Below are 25,563 nucleotides of genomic sequence, written 5' to 3' on the forward strand. Positions count from 1 at the left end.
TAGGGTTTTTTTTGTTAGTGAGTTACTTTTAATATGGGTTAAAGAGCTGATTAAAAATAAATTTTTGCAAATAATAAATTGTACCAAAAACATTGAACATTGAACCTGGAGACAATTAGTAGTATGTGATGCTTAAAATAGCTTGAAGTTTCCATGGCAATTCAAGTGTATCGCTTCCAGACAAAAATCTATTCTATGTATTGCACAGGAGAGAAGCAAACGTTGTACATAAAGAGAACATTTTGCAGAAAAATGATGCACACATTTGTCTGACATCATGACCTTCATATTGACCTTCATTCCACCTCCTTCAAAGTAAGGTGGGATGGTCCACGATATCTTAAAAACACGAGGCAATACAGAGGACGGAGCACAGTGATGCTGCTTCCAGTGTGTTGTTATGAAACAGTCCTAAACTCCGCCTCCTCACCCCCTTACGGCCAATCGAATCCCTCTGTCAGTCAGCATGCTGCAGACATACCCACCACCTCAGTGCACATTTGCTCCCACCGCCTCTCTCCCATCATTGGACAACATGGAGGAGAGAGTCTGACTGCAGCGTCCCATTGGTCCCCGTCATCATCATCATCATCATCTTCATCATCAGTGGCAAAGTGTGTGGCAAATCAAGATGGAGGGAACAGCAAGTGCACATACGGCCATTCATGGTTCAAGTGCTATAATCACGTAGGAGGACATTCTCTTCCAGAAACCTCAGGCACAGTAATAAACATTGTGACAAGCAAAATGTCCCCAATTGGGGGGAAGAATAAATGCATTATAATCTAATCTAATATGAAGAGATTGTCAGGCTGATGAAGTTTGGGGGTTTGGACAACATTTCAAAACAGTTCTTCTTAGGCATCTCAGTTGATCTGAGCAGTTCCTCCATGACAGAGCAGCTGTGGAGCTTGGTTGATCATCAGAGACCTGAGGCAGAGCTGAGGTGCAGTCTCACTGAAAGGAGCTGTGTGAGTTTGCTAGGCATGTGGGTTTGGATCCTGTGTAGAGGCTCACGTCTTCTTCATTTGGAGCCGCTTTTTTTCAGTCCTTCACATCCTTGAGGGGCTCATCATACAATAAACTAGACTGGACCAAAAACAGACACACTCTTCTGATTCTTTTGACCCTCATATTTTCTATGGAGTAGTTTGTACACGGCCCCTGTCAGGGCCAGGACGAGGCTGGTGAGTTGGCCCAGCTCTGTTTGTCTCTAATGTCTAGTGTTTGGCTTTCATGACTTTGATGCCGAGACAAGCTAAACTCCCCACTGTGGTGAGTATAAAGGCGGTCTGATCTAGTCTTATGGAATCTATTGTGAGGTTGTCATTTTAACACTGAAATAGGAAGACCACAGTTCTATATTAAATATTATACTTTCTGAATTTATTCCTTTTTTTTGTTCTTTAAATAAAGTCTCGACCCAACGTTGCCAAATATCGCGTGCCAGCCAGCGACCTTCATCACCCCACTCCTCCTCCTCCTCCTCCTCCTCCTCCTCCTCTGCTCCACATGCTCCGCTATTCTCTCCATCTCCCCGCCAGATCCTGAACCAAGCGCCGAATACACCTGCTCCTCACTCCGGACCGGAACCGCCGACGCTGCAGCTTCAGAACTATCGCAAACAAGTACGTCTTCCCTTTTCTTACTTGTTTTCTACGGGGCTGCTGCGTTGAGGTGTCTCGCGCTCCGCGCGGAGAGGCGCGTGCAGCTCACGGCGACAGCAATGGATGCGCAGCCTCATCATCTTTGAACCGAACTCAAGTTCACGGGTACAGTCTGGAAAAAAAGGTGATTTCTGAATTCTAGTGGAGACGCCTAGGCGTCATCTTGAGTGATCAGGCCTCATTGTAAGGCATTGCTTTATTGTGCATTTGAATGGTTTCTCATTCATATTTGGCGTATCGCATATTTAGCATCAACAACTAGCATCGATTCAAAAACACTTGATGAAGAACTACCTGTGGATTATAATCCTTGCCTAAGGTGGACATGAGACAAGTGCAGCTGCCAGAATTTGAACTTGAACTCATATTTGGGTGATAGGCATCACCATAACATGACGGTAATGTTGTAATGCATCGCCTCGTCACGTATAGCCGCGTGTGTCCTCTGTGTCTTTGAGCATCACGACAGGCTCGGACTGTTACGTAATCCCTCTTGTCCGGTCAAATCAGTGTTAAACACGGCGAATCACCTGACTGGAATTATTCCATCCACACCAGGTTCTGAGTGGTTTGCTCCACTGCCGCTCCTAATCCCGTTATATAATGAGTATATTGTGTTGGTGTTGAACTACAGCTCTGCTGTGTGGAGGCCCAGAAGGCTGTGTGAGTGTCTCATCCACGTCTGTAGTGAAAATAGACCACATGTCCATTTGTATTGCTTTTCCAAAGCTGCGTCGTGGGGGCAGCAGCCAAAGCAAGGAGGCCTCCTCCATCAGTTCGGGAGGAATAGCAAGGTGTTTCCCAGGTCTCCCGAAATGCTTGAGCTGCTCAGTTATTGTGTCTAACTTGTAATTTGTTACGTACTAGTTCCTGTTCTTTGAAATTGAGGGGATTGAAAAATGAAATTGTTGAAGAACTCTTTTGACCACATGCGGCGATGAACTCTCATCGATATGTCTATATAGTTGTACCTCGGTTATCGAACGTCCTGGACTTCGAACAAATCGGAGTTCGAACTAAAATTTTGAGATTTTTTTTGCTTCGGGTTTCACAACGAAAATCCAGAACTCGAATGCCCCCGAAAAAAGCCGGAAAAAACATAATGTGCGCGGACCGATCAGCTGTCCCACGACACGCTTTGTTATTGTGTATAACGCAGCCTCTGTATGCAGACGTGTCCCGTTAGCTCCATTTACTGACTGTTTTTTCTTCATATTGAGGTGTAAAACCTTTCCTGTCTCCACACTGGACCGTGGTGAGTGTCACAGGGGAGGTGCTCGCTCTCCACACCTCCACTCCAGGGTTTGATGTCCTGTTGTGGGCTGGAGCTGGGACAGGGATGAGGCGAGTCTGGGACAGAGCGTGACTTGGTTTATGACTTTGTCACAGCCAAACTGCACAGAAGTGCACATTCAGAGCTGGACACGCACCGGGCACCTCTTCACTTCTGGAGAGACGTCACTCACTCGGCAACCCCTCCCACATGCAGCGGCCACACACATAGAGGAACAGCGCACCTGCAGCAGACACTCTACATTCACTCCTGCAAAAGACTATTTTAAGGCTTGGAATGCATTAGTTCTTTTTCCATTATTTGTAATGGGAAAAATTGATTCAGATTTCGAACAAATCGCTTCTCGAACGGCCGTCTGGAACGGATTGTGGTCGAGAACCGAGGTACCACTGTATAAATAAGTCCTGGGACTGTGATATGACACATATATATTCCATTTGGCCTGGAAATATCTTTCATCAATTGCTCCACAGTAGCAGCTGAGCTGGGTTAGTGATGTGAAACAGCTCAGCGTGACCATGATGGCGATCATTATGATCTATAGTTTTTAATCTTAATTATTCCCATATTGGGCTTAACCCCAATTAAATAACATCACATACTTTGTTTCGCGGCTGAAGAGTCCACAGCTGCCTCTATCATATGTATCTACTTGAGTACAGCAAGGAACTGTATTTTTCGGACTTTGGTGAGCGGTGACACCATGAAGATCCTCCTCCAAAGTCTTTTGTATTTATCGCTCCTGGCTTGAACTATGATGTGGAATGGAACATAGCCAATCAAGAAGTGAGCCCAAACAAGGAGGGATTTTTTTTACATTTATTGCACTGATTGATGACAAACTACTGGCTTTTAATCATGACAAGTATATATACAATACATATCACTCATCTGCGGCCGCTCTCACCATTGCATCCCCTCAGTTGCCCTGCGGCACATGCAAACTTTAGTTCCTGTAAGTCGCTAGACCTGCAAAACTTCAAGAAAATAAATAAAAAATGTGATGGCTGATCAGGAAAATACAGTTCTTAATACAAAGGAAAGTAGCAATCTGACAAAAGAAAGACAAAATTGAATCATTTGTTCCAAATCTGTCCATAACCTCTCAAGTTATTTTGAACACAGACAAACCAACGCCTTTGAAAAAACATAACCTCCTGGGCCGAAGTAAAAATATAAAGGCAACACTTGTTTATTAATGTATTATAACAGATTTATCAGAGATGTAAAAACATATGAACTCCTTTCTTGAATACTCAGTTCACGCTTCCTATTCTAGTTAGGGATGGATTGTTCCAGCATAAGGACCATTTTTTTGCCCTCATATAACACTATTGACTTTGCATGGTGCGTATTGTGTAATCCTGCAACAACCTTTCAGAATCAGAAAACATTTATTAATCCCAAGGGAAATTATGTTCGTAACATGCTCTGTACACAACATATCACAATAAAATGAAAAAGAAATAATATTGTGCAAAAAGTAATACCAAAGAGCTTAGAAACAATGTGCAAGAAAAAGCAGATTCAAGGACTGAGTGAACAGAAAAACGAGTCCTTCATCGTAATTTTTCCAGTGATGAATTGTACAGTTTTATTGCTACAGGAAGAAAGGACCTCCTGTGGTGCTCAGTCTTTGAGATGGGTAGTCTCAGTCTGCTGGTCCATGTGCTTCTGTATTGGACCAGGAGCTGATGGAGGGGGCGACTTGAATTTTCGAATTGAATTTGATTTGAAATGTGTCTCATCCAATCTAAGAATAAAGGAAAGCATAGAATATGAGATGAAGATATGAAGTTCCAAAAGCTTCTGAAAGCGAGACGGCTGCTGAAATGTGAGGAAATGTTTCAGTCCTGCTAACTAATATCTGTTAATAATAATAATAATCTGTTGATGGTGATGCAGACAATCGAAGCTAAGCTCACTCTCACTGATACTGACCACCTCTGAACTGACCTCTTGTCTCTGTCCAGCTCTCGTCATGGCATCAGTGCTGCAGAAGCTCATCAGTCCTCTGGCCGGCAGCTCCGCCGAGCCTCCCAGGAACAAGGTGACGGTGGTGGGTGTGGGTCAGGTGGGCATGGCCTGTGCCATCAGCATCCTGCTGCGGGTGAGAGTCCCTTCCAAGTTATTTTGCTGACCATACTTTAAACACCTGAACGCCTACTAACTTTAGGAGTCCTGTGTTGTTGTTGCATCCAGGACCTGTGTGACGAGCTGGCCCTGGTGGACGTGATGGAGGACCGTCTGAAGGGCGAGATGATGGACCTGCAGCACGGGAGTCTTTTCCTTAAGACGTCCAAGATCGTGGCGGACAAAGGTTGGCACCTCTGATTTGACCTCACCTGCATCATGTTGACTGACTGGAGCCTCTTTTCTCCCAGACTACACCGTCACCGCCAACTCTCGCGTGGTTGTGGTGACAGCCGGAGTCCGTCAGCAGGAGGGTGAGAGTCGCCTCAACCTGGTGCAGCGCAACGTCAATGTCTTCAAGTCCATCATCCCTCAGATCATCAAGTACAGCCCCAACTGCACGCTCATCGTTGTCTCCAACCCTGGTGAGACAGCCTGACAGTATGTACTCTATGCTGCAAGGCAGGGCAGGCTGCGTCTTGTACCAGTTTGAGTGTCTGGCTTAGCAGCTACTCGCCCAGTGTGTTTGTTGAAGCAAGTTAAATCGGCCGGTCTTACCTCTGTTTTCAATCCACATGTGAGAGGTAGCAGCAGGGAATATGTAGGATGTGATGGTTTGGTGTCATCTTGTAGTTTGTGGACGCATTTAGAGACTCTCTTGTCCAACTGCTCACAAGGAATCTGAATCTCATGTTTCCCGTCAACACAGTTGATGTTCTGACCTACGTGACCTGGAAGCTGAGCGGTCTGCCCAAACACCGGGTCATTGGCAGCGGCACCAACCTGGACTCGGCACGTTTCCGCTACCTGATGGCGGAACGTCTCGGCATCCATGCCAGCTCCTTCAACGGCTGGGTTCTGGGAGAGCACGGCGACACCAGCGGTGAGTTGACTGCCCAGGCCACAGTGACTAGGAGTCAGTTTTTAAGTTTTGATGGATTATCCATTATCTCCTGAGGAGGAACTGTGTGGCTGTCTGTCTGATGGCCACTGATGGAATGATTCGATGGGACTCAGTAACAGAAAATGAGTGAACAGGTTCTAAGTTTGCACTGTGTTTGTGTTCTAGTTCCCGTGTGGAGTGGTGCTAATGTAGCTGGAGTGAACCTGCAGAAGCTCAATCCTGAAATCGGCACCGATGCCGATAAGGAGCAGTGGAAGGCGACACACAAGGCTGTGGTGGACAGGTGTGTTTCATTTCGATGCTGTCAGATAATCCACCGTTTGGAGAAGATGATCGAGGACAGTGTGTTCAGGCGCCATCGGTAGTGTGGTAGCTCAATATGAAGTCAATATTTGCACAAAAAACGGGGTGATAAATGATTTATTCTTGGATATTCGTATGATTCTGAAGGGACCTGGACACATCACCCCTGATGAAGCAAATAAGCTCCAACAGTTTATTTAACCTCTATGTCAAGCGACATTAAAGCTATAGATGCTGTTGTCTGTGAGACACAATAATGAAAAGATCAATCCATCTAACTGTGTTGCTCCTCTGAGGGAGAATCTGAAACCAGTTGAGGGAGCCCCCTTGTGGCCTCTTCGGGTCATCACTATACTGTAAATGTACACACCGGCCAGCAGGGTTCATTTGAAACTGAACTGCGGGGAGCGTCACTTCTATCTGCAGGAGTGTGTTGAGGCTTTATGCTGAATGCTGACCTCGTAAAAACCTCCAAGTTCTTCATGAAGATAGAAATGAAACACAGTTTTTTTTTGCGTGTTTCAGTGCGTACGAGGTGATCAAGCTGAAGGGCTACACCAACTGGGCCATCGGTCTGAGCGTGGCCGACCTGACTGAGAGCATCGTCAAGAACATGAGCCGGGTCCATCCGGTCTCCACCATGGTCAAGGTCTGACTCCAGAACTCACACAGAGGACAACAAATATCATCTGCTTGTTTGTCTCGCATGAGGACCACTGCAGTAGCTGGGCTTCAGAACATCATTTGTATATAGATTCTTTGTCGCTTTTCAGCAGCCTTATAACTGGAGGTGATTTGTTTATCATGAAATCATGATATAAACAGAAATGTTACACTTCAAAAGTGCTCAGTGTCATATAAAAACAACAATTATTTCTTTCATTTGTGCTTATTTTTAAATCACAGCTTCTTTGGTTTTATGAATTTGTAAGTTGAATAATGAAACATAGTAATTCAGCAATTAAAAAAGATTAAAGTATTTTGTTATAATTAAATTGAACTCTAATCGTTATCATTATGATACTATTATTTTAATATTTATTATTTAATAATAAACAATCATGAAATAAATTCCATACATATTCTGTTCCAGGCGAATTAGATTAATGAATGAAATTTAGGAATTATTTTCAGTTAATTTTGTGACATTGAGGGTTTTTTCCAACATGTAACTGAGTGTGTATTTAAGATACATCTCTGTATTTTAAAATGAAGAATATAACAATCATCAATAGTGTATATTTTTGAACCCGGATTGTAGTAGTACTCTGCAGTGGATGTATTTTTAAATGTCTCAAATGCTACAATTGTCGTGGTTAAAAATATTTGCTGATATTTTCAACCATGCAATAAATCCAAATGTTTTATTTAACTGCTATTTTTGAAATAAACATAATAACTGTTGAGATTAAAAGGCATGTTTGTCTGTGAAATACACAACTTTTGAATGATTCACTGAACAATTGAAGCCTGTCGTGATGGTTGTGTGTTTGTTGTGCAGAACATGTACGGGATAGGCGAAGAGGTCTTCCTGTCGCTGCCCTGTGTCCTCAACAACAGCGGCGTGAGCAGCGTGGTCAACATGACGCTGACCGACGATGAAGTGGCTCAGCTGAGGAAGAGCGCTGACACTCTGTGGGGGATCCAGAAGGACCTAAAGGACCTGTAGGCCTCTCAGCCGACTCTCTGACCCACACCAGCGCGACCCAGGCCGGTCACTGGATACGCACACGCTCCTCCTTCTCTTGCCGGGGTGGTTTAACAAATGGATTAGTTTTTAAGTTATTGAGTTTACCACCAAGCACTTACTGCTGCCACAGTAAGGTGAAGCACATCTGCTCCTGTGTGTTAGAGTGTCAGTGTTTGTTAGTGTGTGTTAGTGTGTGTTTACGCCAGATGAATCCACTGAGCCAAAAGATTCTTCTTGTATCCGTGCCAACTCCTGATCGTGTTCCCTTCCTCCAGCACTGAGCCTGAAACTGACCGTCGTGGCACAATTGAACAAAAGCACATTTAAAGCCATTTTAGGTGCAACAGATGAAACCGTGGCCATGTGACCTCGAGCTGCAATCATGTGACGCAATAAAGGTGAAAGACAGTATTTTGTTTTTATTGAGAAATCCTCCTTTTCAAAATAGAAAAAAAATGTAATTCAAACTGAATTCAAAGTAATTATGTTGCATATCACTTTTTTGATATTTTGTAAAGTTTCCTTATTTAAACAATGGTTTTTTTTTTCGCTTTGACTGTTTTTATTTTAACTAATTCATTCAACAAATTCATTATTTTTATGGAACAGTGAAACTCTTTCTGTTGGGGCCATGATGGACGAAAGTCCAAACAGGGAAAAAACCCTTACAATATAAATACACATTACTGATAGACATAACATTACTGTCTCTAATTATGTAGGTTATATGTTATTATAATAATAAAGTACTATTATTATGACCGTTGGGATAGGCGCCAGCACTCGCCACAACCCTGAACAGGATTCAGCTGTGGTTAATTGAAGATGTATATATGTATGCATGTATGTATTATTATTTAATAGCTTCAAATTTAACTTCTAAAATGTGAGACTTTTCAGTGTTAAGTGATGAATTACTAAGTAGCACATTGTTTGCTGCCAAAAAAAATGGAAGCATGAAAAACATACTTCAGTAGAACTTTAAAAAAACACGCTAACAAGTAAAAAATATTTTTACAAAAACAACAAAACAAACAAAAGAAAAAAGGAATTTGTGTATTACAATACAGTAAACAATAGAAAAATGTCAAGGGATACTTGAGTACAATAGTAAAATAGTAATGGAGTTGGAAAATTCTCAAATTGAAGAATAAATAGAAGTAATACTCATGGAGGAGACAATATATGATTGAAAAAGTAATAACATAAAAATAATGAAACAATATGCCAAAAATGAAAGTCAAATATTAACAAATATCTCAATTTTTTCCCTCACCTGTGAGGTGCATTTCTCAGGTCAGATTTACAACTCCTCCCAGTCAATCTTGGCATCAAGTCATTCAAGTGTTCGTATTGATTGAATGTGCGAAAAATGAAAATACTCACATTTGACTCATTCAGATTTGTCTTTAAAGTTACAAAGCAAAACAGCTTTAAACTCCCACTTGGGCAAAATATGTGAAATAATACAATTAAAATTTTATTCAACACCTTTACCTTGACTTGTCTTTGACAAAGAATAGTCAATATCTGTTGTACTTCCTCCGTGGATAGAAAATACATTGACGTCACGTAATATTTCAAATCCCACGTTTAATGAACAGTTTCACTGTGTTATAATAAACAAATATTCCAGTATTTTCAACACTGTTAATATTCCAGGGTGTGGGCAGTCCAAAACCTGGGCAAGTCTCTCAACTGTAGCAGAGTTTGTGTTCAGATGAGAATCTCCGGTCGTCGTGGAAACAAGGAAACTACTGAGCTCTGATTCCTCCGCGCTCTCTTCACCGCTCTCCTGAAGCTGAAGCGTTTCCCAAATCTCAGGCCAAAGGGGTTAAAGTTGAACTGACTCCTGCGGTCGTTGCACAGCAGGTGGCGCTGGTCGTCGTTCTCCCTCAGCGTGATGCACATGCTGGGATCCTCCAGGTACTCTCCCGCTGGACTCCTCCTCAGTTGGAACACGACAGAACCTACAGCGAAAAAAGAGAAAAAAAAAAACAGGAGTCAACATTTAAGATATAATGTGTATTGAAAATAAACTTGATAATAAACATAAAACTGTATTGGTTATTTACCTGCTCCCTGCCTGATCTGCTCCGAGTCCAACCCTGACACCAGACTTCCTCCAAGCAGTGACGCAGCCAGCCCGCAGACCAGAACCAGAGCCGAGAGTCTCATCTTCAGCTGCAGGAGTCCTCCCTTTGTGAGTCCGACCGATGTGTCTTTGTTTACCTGCTGAGCAAACTTGTGCTTTTATCCCCTCCAGATGACCTCCTGCTCCCGCAGCTATCAGCCTATCACCGCGCAGCTCGACAGGAAGGAAAATTGCGGAGCTGTCCATCACTGCTGGTGCTGAAATGCATCATTCAGCTGCTGTTCTGGGAATTGTTGGCTGCTCACACATCTGGCTCAACAGGTGAAATTGGCCAAAATGGGGAGCAGTGAATTATCTGTGACACTGGGACCATGCTTGTTCTTTTGTTCCTGACGCTGCGGTCGCATAAGTACTTGGAACATGGAGAAACAGGACAGGGAATTACCGCAGGCTACTTCTAAATGTGCCCAAAAAATGAGATCCAAACACATTTCTAATGCTTCCAGATACCTCCATACTCATAGTACATGTAATGCCACTGTAAATACTAGCCCTTCTACTAACAGAACTCCGACTTCTGATACTAGTTAGACTGCTACATGACTACCACTACCTCTGATTACTCAACAGTTTCTAAAATAATGACTCTCACTACTACTTCATCTACAACGACCACTACTACAAATGGTGTCAATCCTCCTCATATTTCACAAAAAGAGCTACTCCCCTTTCACTGGAAACAGCTGTCATTACAGCAGCGACAACTACTTTCATTTCAGACAAACAAACAGCTCCTCTGGGACGACCTTTTACCACAGCGATGACGACTGCATGGCTTCTACAGCACAACCATGAATGAAATGACTAATATACAACTATTACTATGGCAACATATAACAATACATGACTAATACAGCTGTGACTGTCTGTGCATAAGCTCAACAGTGTCCAATAACAATAAATCAACAAACTCTATAAATACAAATATTGTTATACAAAGAAGTCTGTGTATACTTTTGGCTTGACTAATAAAATGATGCTATGATTTATACTACTAGCTCAAAAGCTGGAATAAAAACAAAACAAAAAACAAAAACACTGCAACTATTTCTGCAACTGCAGAAACTGCTAGTGCATATATTGTGCCACTACTACTATGATGATGATTATTACTACTACTAGTAATAAAATTAATAATAACAACACGTGGTTGTACGAAAAGTATTAGTACTGTTATATAGATATTAGTAGTAGTAGTAGTAGTAGTAGTAGTAGTAGTAGTAGTAGTAGTAGTAGCAGTAGTATCTATTTAATATTACCAATAGGTCTAGTGCCGCCACTGGTAATGCTAAATCACGGTTTATGTTTCTAAATATTAGAGTGTACAAGAGATAGGTATAACATATATATATATATATAGGCCATTATGCTACAATCACTTATAGTTTCCACATTTGTGATCACAAGACTAAGTCAAATGTACATTAAAAAGGTGCCAAACTGAAGGCCCTGGTCTTGAGGTGGAGTCAGAGGTGAAGCAGGACAGTGGATGACAGTAACCCCGGAGATGCTGGATGCTGTTTGCTAGACTCCAAAATAGTCTCTTACAGACCATTTGATGAAAACAATTTTGTCATCATCTTTTTGGCATCTCATGTGCTTGGTTTGACACACAGTTCTGGCGCGACCGTTTTGCGATGACCAGTCTTAGCCGGCCACTGAGGCCTTTTGGACAGCAGATCCATATAAGACTTAGAACCTGAGGAGGAGGTGAGATGGTTGGTGATTTCATACAAATAAATATTGCTACACGTGTGTGTGTGTGTGTGAGAGAGTGTGTGCGTGCCTGACTGCAGCTGTCTGCCTCAGCACTGCTGGAATGTTCCAGCTGCGGTGGCAGTCATGTTGCTGCATTTCACAACCTGCTTTCCAATCACAAAACCTTTCACCCTCACACAAGTACGTGTGTTTGCACATGTGAAGGCTCACCGAAGTGGGCGGAGTCCAAGTTCTTTGCCCTCATCCCTCCACATTATATCCACCTGCACGATTGACGCCTCGGAGACCCGGACTCAGACTCCCTGCAGGCCTGGGTGAAGGATCTTCTGAGTCGTGCTCGAGTGCCAAGCGCTGTGAGATGCCGCTGTCACGGTCTTTGTCCATGACCTCCCTCAGTGGAGTGCTGCCGGCCTGGGAGGAGGACGAGCTGCCAGTGGAGGACCTGCTCCTCTTCGAGGTGGCCTGGGAGGTCACCAACAAAGGTCTTGTTTCTCTGTTTGTGTAGTACTAAGCGTAGTTGTGTAGTAGTAAGTTTTGGAACGTGAGGTGAAGAGTTTCATTTCAACATGATGTGAATACAGGCTGTAAGAATGACAAGGACAGGCAGAATGTGACTGTAATGTTCATGACATTGGGAAACACTGCTTCTGATAAATACAAGTTGCACAAAATGACTAAATAGGTTTGGTCCACCTCCATTCAACAGTTACTGTGATATTGTCTTAATATATGACAGAATATTAATGCTGGGTGCATTTGCCTTGCATTATTTCCCATCAATTTATTTTATCTATTTATATTTCTAAGTATATATTTTTATATTTTTATCTATTTACATGGATGCAAAATTAAAAAAATGTCTTCAAGGCTAATTTTGCATATTTATTTGACCAAATAATAATAAGACATGCTATTCATTTGGAAACACAATTTGCACAGGTTCTGATGATAGTACAGCACAAAATACAACAAAATCTGAATTATACATATGTCATTCATACACAACTTTATTTTTTTGTTTTCACGCATAATCACCTTTGTAGTGCAATGTATCCTCGTGTGCCTGCCCTGAACTTATGGGAATAAAAAATGCGAGTCGTGTTGTGGGATAAGAAATCAGTAATACATGTCATATTTGCTATCAGTGGAGGTTAACTATGAGACACTTTGCCCTTTCAAAAGTAAACAGTGAATTTGCGCGTGAGTTCTGAAGAGTTAAAGATTAAACTGCTGCACTAACACAGATATCCACATGTGGAACTAAAGTCAACATGTTCATATATAAATAGTATCTCTCACAGCGCCACACTACGCTGACTAAAATGTAGGGATGGACTTGAACACTCCAAAGTTCTGTATTTAGAAAATCTTTGTTTTTAGTTGGTTGCTGGTAAACACAAACACAAATTGTGTCTTTACTTTAAAACACTACTGATACTGTCCACGTTTTATATAGTATATACATACATTTTTTTTGGTTGTTTTTGTATTGTTCCGGTTTTTAAGGACTCAAAACAGACGTCACCGTTGTTTTTCCGTCTTACACAACTTACGTTACCTCATGTAATACTGACGTCATTTTACACAGACAATCGATGCTTGCTTGCCAAGGGGGTGACGGCGATGTTGGCACATGTCTTCATGATGCAACATCAAAACAAAACAGAAGCACACATCACTGAGTTTGATTGTGTAGATGTATGGTGGCCATTTTCAGACCTTGACCTATGGGGTCAAGGTCAAATAATGTTTTTGGTTTTTTTTTAGTTCAAAGCTTGAGGGAATAGTGTTGAAAATCATTAAAATAAATCATTTTACAGAGCAAATAGTAGCGGCACATTGAAAGCTATTCCAACATTTGTGTCCACTGCATGCATTGACTTGAATTACTGTGTAGTCCCCAGCAGGTGAGCGCTTTAACACAGTAGCCCCAGCTTGCAATGAAAATACTTATTTGTGACCGGCGATCCTTGAGTTTCTTCAGAATGGCTCTCTTCATGCAGTTGGAGGAATCTACACGGTGATCCAGACTAAGGCCAAGATCACAGTGGACGAGTGGGGTGAGAACTACTGCATGATGGGGCCGTACTTTGAGCACAACTTCAAGACCCAGGTGGAGGGCTGCGAGCCCCCCAACCCTGCCATCAGGAAAGCCATGGACGCTCTGATTCACAATGGCTGCCAGGTGTGTGTGTGTCATCCAACAGTGCTTGCAATTGGATTAGACAAGGGCAGATGTTCCTTAAGGTTCCACCAATAGACAATAACCAAACTAGCTTAGGTTCAAATCCTTGCTTGCTGTAAACAGCTACATTTGTTGTAGCCACTGCTTTCAGTGCTCCTGCTACTAACAAAACAAAGTTAGTGAGTGTATAGTACAAATAGCTTGCATGACTCAGAGAATGATGCTCACAGCAACAGCATTTACAAAAAATTTTCTAAATGCACGGCAGGTTCATTTTGGCCGCTGGCTGATTGAGGGGAGCCCCTACGTTATTTTGTTCGACATCGGCTCGGCAGCCTGGAACCTGGACCGCTGGAAGGGGGATCTGTGGGACACGTGCCAGATTGGGCTTCCGTACCACGACAGGGAGGCCAACGACTCGCTCATCCTGGGATCCCTGATCGCCTGGTTCTTCAAGGAGGTCAGTCCCGGACCCCTCACACGGTCTCTATGTCATTACTATTGATATTGGACGCACCTCAATAGGAAGTTTATCCAGCACAGCGTTTTGCCGGCTTCTTGGACAATGGTGTTTGCAGATGACATTGTGATCTGTGCTGAGAGCAGGAAGCAAGTGGAAGATAAGCTAGAGAGGTGGAGGTTTGCCTTAGAAAGGAGAGGAATGAAGGTTTGCCACACTAAGACAGAATACATGTGTGTGAATGAGAGGGACCAAAGTGGACAGGTGAAGGTACAGGATGCAGAGATAAAGAAGGTGGTGGATTTTAAGTACTTTGGCTCAACTGTCCAGGGTGATGGAGAGTGTGAGAGAGAGGTGAAGAAGTGTGTGCAGACAGGATGGAATCATTGGAGAAAAGTGTCAGGTGTGATGTGTGACAAAAGGGTGTCGGCAAGGATGAAAGGGAAGGTGTACAAAACAGTTGTATGGTTTGGAAACAGTTACACTGAGGAGAAGACAGGAGGCAGAGCTGGAGGTAGCAGATGCTGAGGTTCTCTCTGGGAGTGAGCAGGATGGATAGAATCAGGAACCTGGCAGGTGTTTAGGAGACAAAGTCAGAGGGGCTAGATTGAGATGGTTTGGACATGTACAGAGGAGAGAGAGCCAGTACATTGGTAGGTAGATGTTGAGGTTGGAACTGCCAGGCAGAAGGTGGAGAGGAAGACATGGTGAAGGAGGACATGAGGTTTGTAGGTTTGAGAGAAGAGGAAGCAGAGGACAGGGTGAGATGGAGGAGGATGATCCACTGTGGCCACCCCTGAAGGGAGAAGCCGAAAGGAAAAGAAGAAGCCCACCACTTTCTGGACAAATTTGAAGCAAATACATTTTCTGCAATTTGTTTCTGCAAATAGCATGGCAAAATAACTGTGTGTCAGTAACTACAGTTTTTCACAAATTAATAAGAATTTTCTATAGCGCAAGCGAGCTTTGGCCGAGGCTCCGTTGATGGTGTCTGGATTTTTTCAATGAACCAAGGGTGCTGTGGCTTGAAAAAGGTTGAAAAACACTGATCTAACAATTCAACCCTCCAGTTTTGAAGTCGGCAAGTACTGAAGCCATGAAAAGTCCTAAGTATGAGGTCCAAATGTTTATGTCCCTTTGACGAATGAAGAATTTGATTATTTCATGCCAATTTACTTTCAATGGAGTCTGACACATCTCCATGACCTTCTCAGTACTGCTACCATCTTGGTTTGAATACCCAAGGAATACAGAAGCAGGATTCAAATGAAGCGTCGGGTAAAATCCTTGCAAAATAGAAGACCCATTAGGGAACCAGACTGTAGTTCTAACTTCAGTATTCAGAGTTTATAATGTTCTATAATGAGGATATTCATTTTAATAAGTGAAATTCTGCCAAATACAGCTGAAGGAGGAGGGGTCCAACTCTGTAGAGCCTTTTTTATAGGATTCAAATGGAGATTGAAATTTGCCTTAAACGTCAGATGAAGCAACAGAGAGATTTGAATGGCCAAAAAAATAATACAGGTGGTAAAGGTGAGTGGCAGGTAAACTATTGGCCTCCTTGAATCCCTGTTGAAAACATATACTGCACACATCTCGCAGAATTCATTGGCATAAAGATACATGTTGTGTGGGGTTTCACCTGTATTAATCCCAGCAATGGTTGAAGAAACATTAGTCAAAACTGAGGATTGTGGATTGTTTTATTATCATTTGATTCAACGAAATTTGTAAGATATGAAAAAGGTATGTCCATATTTTACGCTCAACGGCTTCTTCGATGTCCAATGACATAAGCATGCGATCAATATTTTGGTATGGTCACCTTTAAAAAGCCTGCCTGATCCTTTTTATTGGATAGAAAACAATTCCTTCCATTGTTATTTTTGTCTCAGCGTCGGAGCTCTGCCTTGTTAAGTTTTCAGAGTTGATGAGTAAATGTTTCCGAACACTGCGACTCACTGCATTCTGCCCATCCTCTCCTTGCAGCTCACAGATGAGTTGGGCGACAGTAAAAATGTTGTGGCTCACTTCCACGAGTGGCAGGCGGGTCCAGGGCTGATCCTGTCTCGCTCCAGGAAGCTTCCTCTGGCAACCGTCTTCACCACACACGCCACCCTGCTGGGTCGATACCTCTGTGCTGGGAACGCAGACTTCTACAACAACCTGGACAAGGTGAGCACTGATGTTCTTTCATTTCAAAAGCAGCCTTGTGTTTGTGTCAATCAATACGTAGCAGAGGCGTTCACTAATATCATTACCGCATCATTGATGTTGTTCAACTGCGTGTGGATCAGTGAGCAGCGTCTCACTGCTCCAGCTCCTAAAGGTTAATTGAGTAAAAGGCCGTCCTTCGGTGGATGATTGAACTGACAAGGTGTATTGACTAAACCACATCAGTATTTATTTTTATCATCGCTGACTCTGAAAACAGGAAGTCGAGAGGAATGAATTTGGTAATTAAAGTTTTAGCGACATTTGAATGTTTGTCATGAGTGAGAATTGGACCACTGTTTGGAAGTGTACACAAGGGAAACCAGTTCTGGAAGAAGAATATTTCTGGGATGCAATTCAAGTCAAATGCAGTTAGTGTCTCCATTGCATCCTTTGATCGTGATGTTTGTATTTTTATCCTCAAATACACTGTGGAAAAGAGTTATCACGAACGCGCAACCTCATATATATTGTTATTGAGACAAAGAGGCACAAGATTCAAGAAAACATATGCAGCAACAGTGTGTTTCAACTCGAGATGTGTTGTGTGTCGCAGTTCAACATCGACAAGGAGGCGGGCGACCGGCAGATCTACCATCGCTACTGCCTGGAGAGAGCGGCCGTCCACTGCGCTCACGTCTTCACCACCGTCTCCCAGATCACAGCGGTGGAGGCCAACCACATGCTGCACAGGACAGCAGGTGGACAGAAACCACTGAGGCGCTCCTCACCAACCACACCCTTCAGCCCTGACTTGACTCCTTTATTGTGCTCCATATTCCAGATGTGGTGACTCCGAATGGGCTCAACGTCAAGAAGTTTTCAGCCATGCACGAGTTCCAGAACCTGCACTCCACAAACAAGACTCGCATCCAGGAGTTTGTGAGAGGGCACTTTTATGGGTGACTCCGTTTCTCTTCACCAATATTCCGTTTCAGCGTGACTAAACCTCAGTTCTTTATACAAGCCACCTGGACTTCAACTTGGAAAAAACTCTCTTCTTTTTCATCGCTGGACGATACGAGTTCTCCAACAAGGGGGCCGACATTTTCCTGGAGTCACTGTCCAGGCTCAACTACCTGCTGCGGGTGATCATCGCGTGCCTACACTTGACTAGTTGCCAGGTTATCCTCTGCTATGACTTGCGCTAATACTACTTCTGCCTCTCCACAGGTTCACAGAAATGACATGACTGTGGTGGTTTTCTTTATCATGCCGGCGAAAACCAACAACTTCAATGTGGAGTCTTTGAAAGGACAGGCCATCCGCAAACAGCTCTGGTATGTGCACTGATAAGGAGCCTGGGAGGAAAGGAAGCACAGTAGGGGATGTAGCTCAGTGGTAGAGCGCATGCTTCGCATGTATGAGGTCCTGGGTTCAATCCCCAGCATCTCCATTTGCTGAATTGTCCGGGCTGGTCTTTTGAGGGGCCGTGTTTCAGTCAAATCAACAATGTCATATTCAGAGTTTTTAAAAAGTGTATTTTGGTGTTTTAATGCAAAAAGAATGACATTCACTTGAGTGACAAGTTTCACAGGTTCAGACAGGACATTGGAGTTCACATCCAAATTCATGTTCCTCAAGCTCACACACAAAAACAAACTTTCTCATCTCTCAGGAAAAAATATAACAGCAGTCTCTTCATGCGCCACAGGAGCAACATATTGTGTTGTATTTTTACAACCAAATGAATGAATGAAACTTCCATAAAACATTTCCCCTGCTTTCATGTCTTTCTGTTTTGTTTTTTTCTGTCGCAGGGATACGGCTCACAGTGTGAAGGAGAAGTTTGGCAAAAGGCTTTATGATGCTCTACTGAAGTATGTGTCATTGGTCACATATGGAAACATAGCTGTTCTCTTTCCTCCATAGTGACATGTGGCTTTGTTGTCCTCAGAGGTCAAATCCCTGACATGACCACCATCCTGGACCGAGATGATGTCACCATTATGAAGAGAGCTATTTATGCCACACAGGTACTGAGCTCTGACTGTTTAGGTCAAGATGCACGAGTGACTGCAGCCTTCAGCTGTTTCTCCTCTATGCTTGTCATTTATATTCATTCAACATGGAAAGGTTCTGTGAGAGTAGGCGGGGCTGGACAGAGACAAGAGTCAGGTGTGAAGCATCTCTAGAGTGACCAGCAGAGGTGACCTGTCTCAGCCTGCTGTCTCTACCTGACTCAGATTTACAGCCAGTTAGAACCAGAACAAGAGACGGAGCACATGGTGGCGCTACTGCGCCGTGAGGAATGATGCAATTTCTCCTCATTTGTCCTGAAGACACTCCTAAAGGTGGGCGATACGATGAAGTAGTTGAGTAGTTGGGGTAAATTTATTTACCAAATTTACCAACGTAAATTTACATGGATTCAGTCTCACTAGTTCTGTACACTGTAGATCTATGGCGCAGGATTTGACGCTCCTCTTCCCGCTCACTCGCTGTGAAGTCGGTCAAATGCGCTCCGAAGTGTGAAGTGAGAAAGAATGTTGTTTTGAAGCAAAGACTCGTGAGACGTTTGTTCAGGACTTTCCACTGAGCACAATTGCGTTTTGGCTGCGGTTGCTTTGGTGATGCGCCTCAGGATTTAATCGATGAACCGAATGTGCCGTGAAAAAGGTTGAGCAACGCTCGAGAGCGCGCCAACAAAAACAAGCGAGCGGTTGTTTATGTGCCTTGTTTATAATCACCCGATAATTTGTGCCGTTACATTAAGTATTTTTTTGCATATTTACCGATGTGTTAACTTCGCAGTGCGTCTTTAAAAATATGGAGTAAAAGTATTTTCTGAAGATTGTATGCAAATAAATCCAATAAAACAGTAACCACATAAAAAAACAAACAAACAATGCAGTATAATTATTGAAAACTAGAAATATCTTGTTCACGGATATTTAAATTTCTCTTTCAGTAACATCACATCATATTATATTTTATTATTGCCAATAAATCATCATGTTTAAATATTCTGTCTTAGTATATTCATAAATTTAAGATTTACAGACTGAGTCTGCTTAACTATTGAAAGTTAATAAGGTAAATACAAATTTTAATTTGACGTATATATATATTTTTCCAATTTATTACTAACCTTAATGGTTGTAATATTTTATCAACTAAGTAGAATGTATACAAGACATTGATATATTATAATAATTTAATTATTTCTTCTTTTTTTTTTACATTTTCTTTTTTTTTTATAGAATTGGTCAAGTGTAATAATAGCTGCACATGAATATCAATTAAATAACAAAGAAATTATAAATGCAGTTTTGCCCAGTAAACAGCAGCTGTGTCCCCCCTCTTCTTCACTCTCACGTCACCCGGGGACGAGCGGTCCCTGATCAATGGGAGAGATTGGCTCCTGTTGCTCCTGACGAAAGATGCGGGGATGAATGAGTGGGATTCCCCTCGAGCCAAAAAGCATGAATGAGCGTCACTACTGTAACCAATCTAAGAGCCAGTCAATTAGCTTCTTCCAACGCACGCGCGGGTCGATGGGCCTGTCCCCTGTGATGTATGTTACAGTCCAGCGTTACAAGCAAAACGCCGATGAACAGGTCTTTCTCAATTAAATAAATTTATGTCAACGCCAATATGCGCTGGGACTGGAGTGTTGGTTGGATCGGCCACGGGTGTGTGGGAATGATGGACTCGACATCCTGAAGATCTGTGACCACGGTATAGCGCCATGTTGTGATTTTTAATTTCCTGCTCGCCATATTTAACCCAGATGGAAAGGGCTTTCACTCAGCTGTAGCAGGTTTATTTCACAGTGTGGTGTTTTACAGCACTCACAATCACTTTGTTTGCGTTTTAACCCTTTAAAGTGAACTGTCATGGTGAGGTTCGTTTTCATGAAGTGTGTCATGTGATAACCGTCAACTCTTGTATTGATGGAGATAAGAAGCAACTGCATCCTCCTGCTCAGGAATCTCTCCTATCTCTAGTCAGATCTGTTTTTAACAGTCGTCCAAGCTATCAGAGCGTTATGTTAGAAAGAACAAGGCGATATTCAGATACATTGGAAAAAGACAGATCAGATGAAAAGTGGAAAAAAAAAACAGTCAGCATGTCTAAAAAGGTTGTGCTGCTCTGCAAAAGGGTGAAAAGAAAAGTGTCAAACATGGGTCTGTTTTGTGCAATAGAATGAACACAAAGCTTGTTCAAGACCTAAAGGGAAAGAGAAAGCCTCTCTGGTTTAGGTTCATGGAATAGCAGTAGAATGCCTGGTAAATCCATCCAAAACTCCTCACATGTCAGGAATATTAGGTCCCTGCTCATGCACAGCCATTTGGGATGTCATCAGCTTGAAGGAGTAAGTGATGAACATGCTCACCTCTCATTGAATATTGATTTCCCATGTTAATACACACCAACAGAATGTTACTGAAAACAACCTCCTGTTGCAGAGACACAGCCTGCCACCGGTGACCACCCACAACATGCTGGACGACTCCACGGATCCCATCCTGACCAACGTCAGACGGATCAACCTCTTTAATTCGAGGACAGACCGTGTGAAGGTCAGTCTGGTGGTCCTGGCGCTCAGCTGGACTTCCAGGGGTCTGATGAATGAAAAAGGAAGTTTAATCCTGCTTTGACCTGAATATTTTGAACTGTATACGCATTGAATCATTTTGCTTTCTTCAATCTTAAATATCGCTTTCTAAATGTGTCTTGGTTAGAGGTAGTTGTAAATGTTTGTTATTCTCCTCATAAAAACAAAAGACATGTTAAATACAGGAGTACAACTAAAACCTAAAGAGACCAAAATGAACAAAATGGTCATTTCAGTTTAAGTAACAGTCATCTAACAAGAAATAAAAGAACAGCACCTCTGTGGTTATGTCACATCTATATTCAGTACAAAGCAAACCATAACTCGATTTTAAAAAGTCTGCGCACTTTCATTTAGTTGCCTCCATCACGGATGTTCTGGTTATGACATCACATTGAATCATGTGGGACATATGGAATTGGTGCACTGAGAAATGTTTCCTGAGAAAGAGGTTTGTACACGAGCAAGCAGCGTGGTGTTTGGGTATCCTCCACATTAGTTCCAGCAAAAACCCACTGTGGCCCCATTATGTATCATTTGGAGACCCCAGATAACTATTGAAGAAAAAACACAACAAAACTGAACAAAAAGCCAGAATCCTTCTTTTATTTATAACATTTACCAATTATGACAGTTTTCTCTGTCTGTCTCTATACTGAGTCTGCCCAGTCCAAGACTGAGACGAGAGCAAGACCCAAAAAAAGACCGACCTCGAGTGCTACAACACTAACTCTATCTACCGTTTCAAATGAAATGAGGCTGCAAGAATGACGCATGTCTTTGTGGAGCAAGATAGAAATGTGGCTTTCAAGTGAGGCCGGTTGAGATTTGTTTAGACTAGATAGAAACTAGATTGTGTTGGAAAGTAAATAGCATTTGCTTTAGCTGGCTAATCAGATGAATAGATGCGATGGCACTTTGACCAAACTTTTGCTTTCATCATCAAAACATTCTCTATGAACTGTATACCCAATACCCTGGTGCTGACTCGTGTCTCTGTCAGGTCATCTTCCACCCAGAGTTCCTGTCTTCCACCAGTCCGCTGCTGCCAATGGACTACGATGACTTTGTCCGTGGCTGCAACCTCGGCGTCTTCCCCTCCTACTATGAACCCTGGGGTTACACACCTGGTATAGACCGCACCACCTCGCACCCCATTAATACGCACCCTGTAATACATGACTCAGACATCTGCCTCCCCAGGTGAATGCACTGTGATGGGCATTCCCAGTGTGACCACCAACCTGTCGGGCTTTGGCTGCTTCATGGAGGAGCATGTTTCAGATCCTGCTGCCTACGGTAACAACACAACCATCGCGTCTGGGCCCTTTACTGTCTTAACCGTCTCTATCTTTAGGGATATATATCGTGGACAGACGGTTCCGGTCGCCGGAGGAGTCCTGTAACCAGCTGACCCAGTTCATGTTTAACTTCTGCCAGCAGTCTCGCCGTCAGCGCATCATCCAACGCAACAGAACTGAGAGGCTGTCAGACCTCTTGGACTGGAGATACTTGGGGCGGGTAGGTTTCAGCACCAGTCAGAGCTGCTGCTGGATGGAAAAAAGCTCTTGCTATTAGTCAGTGAGTAATGAAAAGCAACGCAACAATCTGGATAGTACGGCAGGGAATGAGTGCTCTTTCACATGAAAAGTGTCTGTTGTGTCCTCTGATTTTCAGTTCTATGTACACGCCCGACACCTGGCGCTCAGCAGAGCTTTCCCTGGCAAGTTCAAAGTAGACCCATCCGCTCCACTGAAGGTAGGAAGAAGGAAAAACACAATAAGCATTTAAACACAGCCCTTCAAACTCTGACCTTATCGGGATTCCTCATCACACGGAAGAAGTCGGCATTTAACAGCTAATCCTTGCTGAGGACTCGGACACCATGAACAGCATCACATGATATCCCTGCAGGGAGAACCTGTTCAGCCACACATTCACATATTTGTCAGGCTTTAATTGACAGTCTAACATTTGGATGATTGACAGGCGTTCATTTTGGAGCGCAACTATAGTGTAGTATGACGCAAGTCTTCACCTATTCCATCCTTCCTTTTGTTATTCGACCTGCTAGACTGCTGGAATATATAATAACAATAAGAATTATAACTCAGAGACTTGAACCAAATGCAGATTCAAACTTGGGATAAAGAAGGAAAGCTGTTTGATATGAAAAAAAAACTAAATACTACGAGTGAAAAGGAAGAAGAATATGAATATTGTGAATGCAAAGAAGAGGCTGGTTTCCTCAAGGCTTCCCAGGATGTTTTGTTAAGGTGTGCAGCATGGAATTGTAGGTCAACTACTAATATTAGTGTTGGAGTATCATCTGTTCAAGTCGGAGTTTCCGTGTGAGTTTGATGGAATGCACTAGCTAATACACATTTAACTAAGCTTTATTACAGATGGCAAAACATATTGCTACAAGAGGGAAAATCTGTGAAAAAGTTAAAGCTGTTGGTGGAATATTGCTAACAGGAAAAAAAGGCCTCCTTTTTTGGCTGAGTCCAGATTCACTCATTGTTCCTCCTGCAACTCTAACGTAGCGCTACATTAAAGCCAGACAGACTGCTTTGTGTTTTCAAAATAAATGTGGAATGGATACAAAAACGTCAAGCAATAATAAGCTGGGAAATAGAAGGTTTGATGCAGATGTGAAAACAATGACCTGAGTTGCTTTGTCCTCCTCAGACCGAAGGCTTCCGCTATCCCAAACCGTACTCTGTGCCCCCCTCGCCCTCCGCCTCGGTCCACTCCACTCCCCACCACAGTGACGTGGAGGATGACGATGACCACGAGCCCTATGATGACGACGAAGAGGCGGAGAGGGACCGGTTGAACATTAAGGCTCCATTCTTCCTGGGGACCGTGCCGGAGGGCAAGAAGAAGCAACCAGGGGAGTCTGGAAACTAGTGAAACCATGACAAAATGAAAGTATGAATCAGGATCATACTGTTTAAAAATTGCATGTCTGCCTGGAGTTAAAATGCTCATGGAGTGAATAGATATTTGAAACCTGTTACCAAAGAAATTTTGATCTGTCACATGAAGTATTCTTGCCATGTAAAACCTATACTATCCACCAAAATAATGTTAAATAAAAGGTTTCGTTCAAGACTACAAACATGCATTTCTATTCCTTACGAAAATAGTGACATCCGCCCAGGAAGTTCAGTCTCCGACGTTGGTATCTGTTTCTCTGTGTTCAAATTAACTTGAATAGTTATGGACAGGGTTTGGATAACATTTTCAGGTAATATGTGAAAGGGGACAAGGAACAAATGATTCCATTTTGGGAGGGATCCGGCTCACCGTCTGGAGGAATTTTTAAAGGATTCTCAAAATTGGGAGATAGTGCTGGGAGTGGACTGAAGGTACTTGGTGGAGATTCACACTCTCCCAGTAATTTAGTCATTTTGACTATTTACATGAAACAATCCAGAATAAATTACCACTTCAATAAACCAGGTAGATTTGTCAGGCTTCCAAAAGAACACATAAAATCAAGGGATTCTGTGCCAAATACTCGCTTCCAAAGCAAGTGATAGATTGGAGGAAATTATCCAATAGTATCCAAAGAAAATGTTTTGCTTTAGAGTTGTGAAGACTTGTGAGTCTCACAATTGTTTTTTTGTCTTTTAGCTGGATTATAAGTGATGTATTTCTACACCTGTACCAAACTGCTAACAAAACAACACAACTAAATTCAGAAAACGATTTGAAATTGAACTATTTTGATGCGAATTAATCACTAAAGCTAGCTGAAGCTGTTGTCCGACCATTAGCTTAGCTGTTAGCATCAGCGAATTAGACATATTACATACATTGTTTACTTCTCTAACGACAAATTGTCAAGATGTGCATATTGCATTTAGCATGACCCTAACTACTTCAGTGATGTAGTCCTGTTTCAGCTCCACAAATTGAGGCGGTACAAGTCTTAGCTGCACATAACTTCCCATTATCCTCCTGCAATACTTTACCATGCTGCTAGCATCTTAGCAGTTAGTGCATGACTGAATATGGACAAACTTGTAAAAACAACTCTTTTTATTGCTTAATTCACATGAATTCTTCGAATTTTAAGCGTAATATTTGGATGGAAACTTAAGTATAATTATGTGAAATAATGCAGAAGTTGGACAGATCTGGTTGAGTAACCTTTAAATAGAAAAAGAAATCTTAAAATATACTAATGCTTTTAATGTTGAAAGAGGAGAAACATTTTACTTTTATTTCAATGCAGCACCATAAACACAGTATCCTGAAAAGTCT

General features: G+C 42.5%; 3 protein-coding genes and 1 non-coding gene across 5 annotated transcripts; 3 read left to right on the forward strand and 1 right to left on the reverse strand.

The window, feature by feature from the left end:
- The first annotated feature begins 1,313 nt into the window (after positions 1-1,313).
- On the forward strand, positions 1,314-9,485 carry ldhba (lactate dehydrogenase Ba). 2 transcript variants are annotated; one of them, XM_053863200.1, is made up of 8 exons: positions 1,314-1,628; positions 4,935-5,071; positions 5,164-5,281; positions 5,346-5,519; positions 5,804-5,977; positions 6,164-6,281; positions 6,827-6,950; positions 7,803-9,485. In XM_053863200.1, the coding sequence occupies exons 2-8, from the start codon at positions 4,943-4,945 to the stop codon at positions 7,968-7,970; spliced, it is 1,005 nt and encodes a 334-aa protein (XP_053719175.1). In that variant the 5' UTR covers positions 1,314-1,628; positions 4,935-4,942; the 3' UTR covers positions 7,971-9,485. The 2 variants fall into 2 exon arrangements, with proteins under 2 accessions (XP_053719175.1, XP_053719174.1); XM_053863199.1 differs by lacking the exon at positions 1,314-1,628 and adding an exon at positions 1,640-1,791.
- A 9-nt stretch (positions 9,486-9,494) lies between these two features.
- On the reverse strand, positions 9,495-10,200 carry kiss2 (kisspeptin 2). Its single transcript, XM_053863201.1, has 2 exons — positions 10,067-10,200; positions 9,495-9,961 (listed from the first exon to the last, which is right to left on the reverse strand). The coding sequence occupies exons 1-2, from the start codon at positions 10,167-10,169 to the stop codon at positions 9,708-9,710; spliced, it is 357 nt and encodes a 118-aa protein (XP_053719176.1). The 5' UTR covers positions 10,170-10,200; the 3' UTR covers positions 9,495-9,707.
- Positions 10,201-12,106: 1,906 nt separating this feature from the next.
- Positions 12,107-24,402, forward strand: gys2 (glycogen synthase 2). Its single transcript, XM_053862837.1, has 16 exons — positions 12,107-12,347; positions 13,869-14,050; positions 14,319-14,510; positions 16,503-16,688; positions 17,284-17,428; positions 17,512-17,629; positions 17,695-17,815; positions 17,901-18,007; positions 18,488-18,547; positions 18,625-18,703; positions 21,140-21,253; positions 22,292-22,418; positions 22,492-22,587; positions 22,646-22,809; positions 22,966-23,046; positions 23,980-24,402. Exons 1-16 carry the CDS (start codon positions 12,224-12,226, stop codon positions 24,199-24,201), a joined length of 2,118 nt encoding a protein of 705 aa, XP_053718812.1. The 5' UTR covers positions 12,107-12,223; the 3' UTR covers positions 24,202-24,402.
- trnaa-cgc (transfer RNA alanine (anticodon CGC)) lies at positions 18,052-18,123 on the forward strand. The gene has a single exon. It is a non-coding gene; the product is annotated as a tRNA-Ala (tRNA).
- Positions 24,403-25,563: the final 1,161 nt, after the last annotated feature.

Source organism: Synchiropus splendidus, chromosome 4, assembly GCF_027744825.2.
Source record: "Synchiropus splendidus isolate RoL2022-P1 chromosome 4, RoL_Sspl_1.0, whole genome shotgun sequence".
In the NCBI taxonomy this organism is placed as follows: Eukaryota; Metazoa; Chordata; class Actinopteri; order Syngnathiformes; family Callionymidae; genus Synchiropus; species Synchiropus splendidus.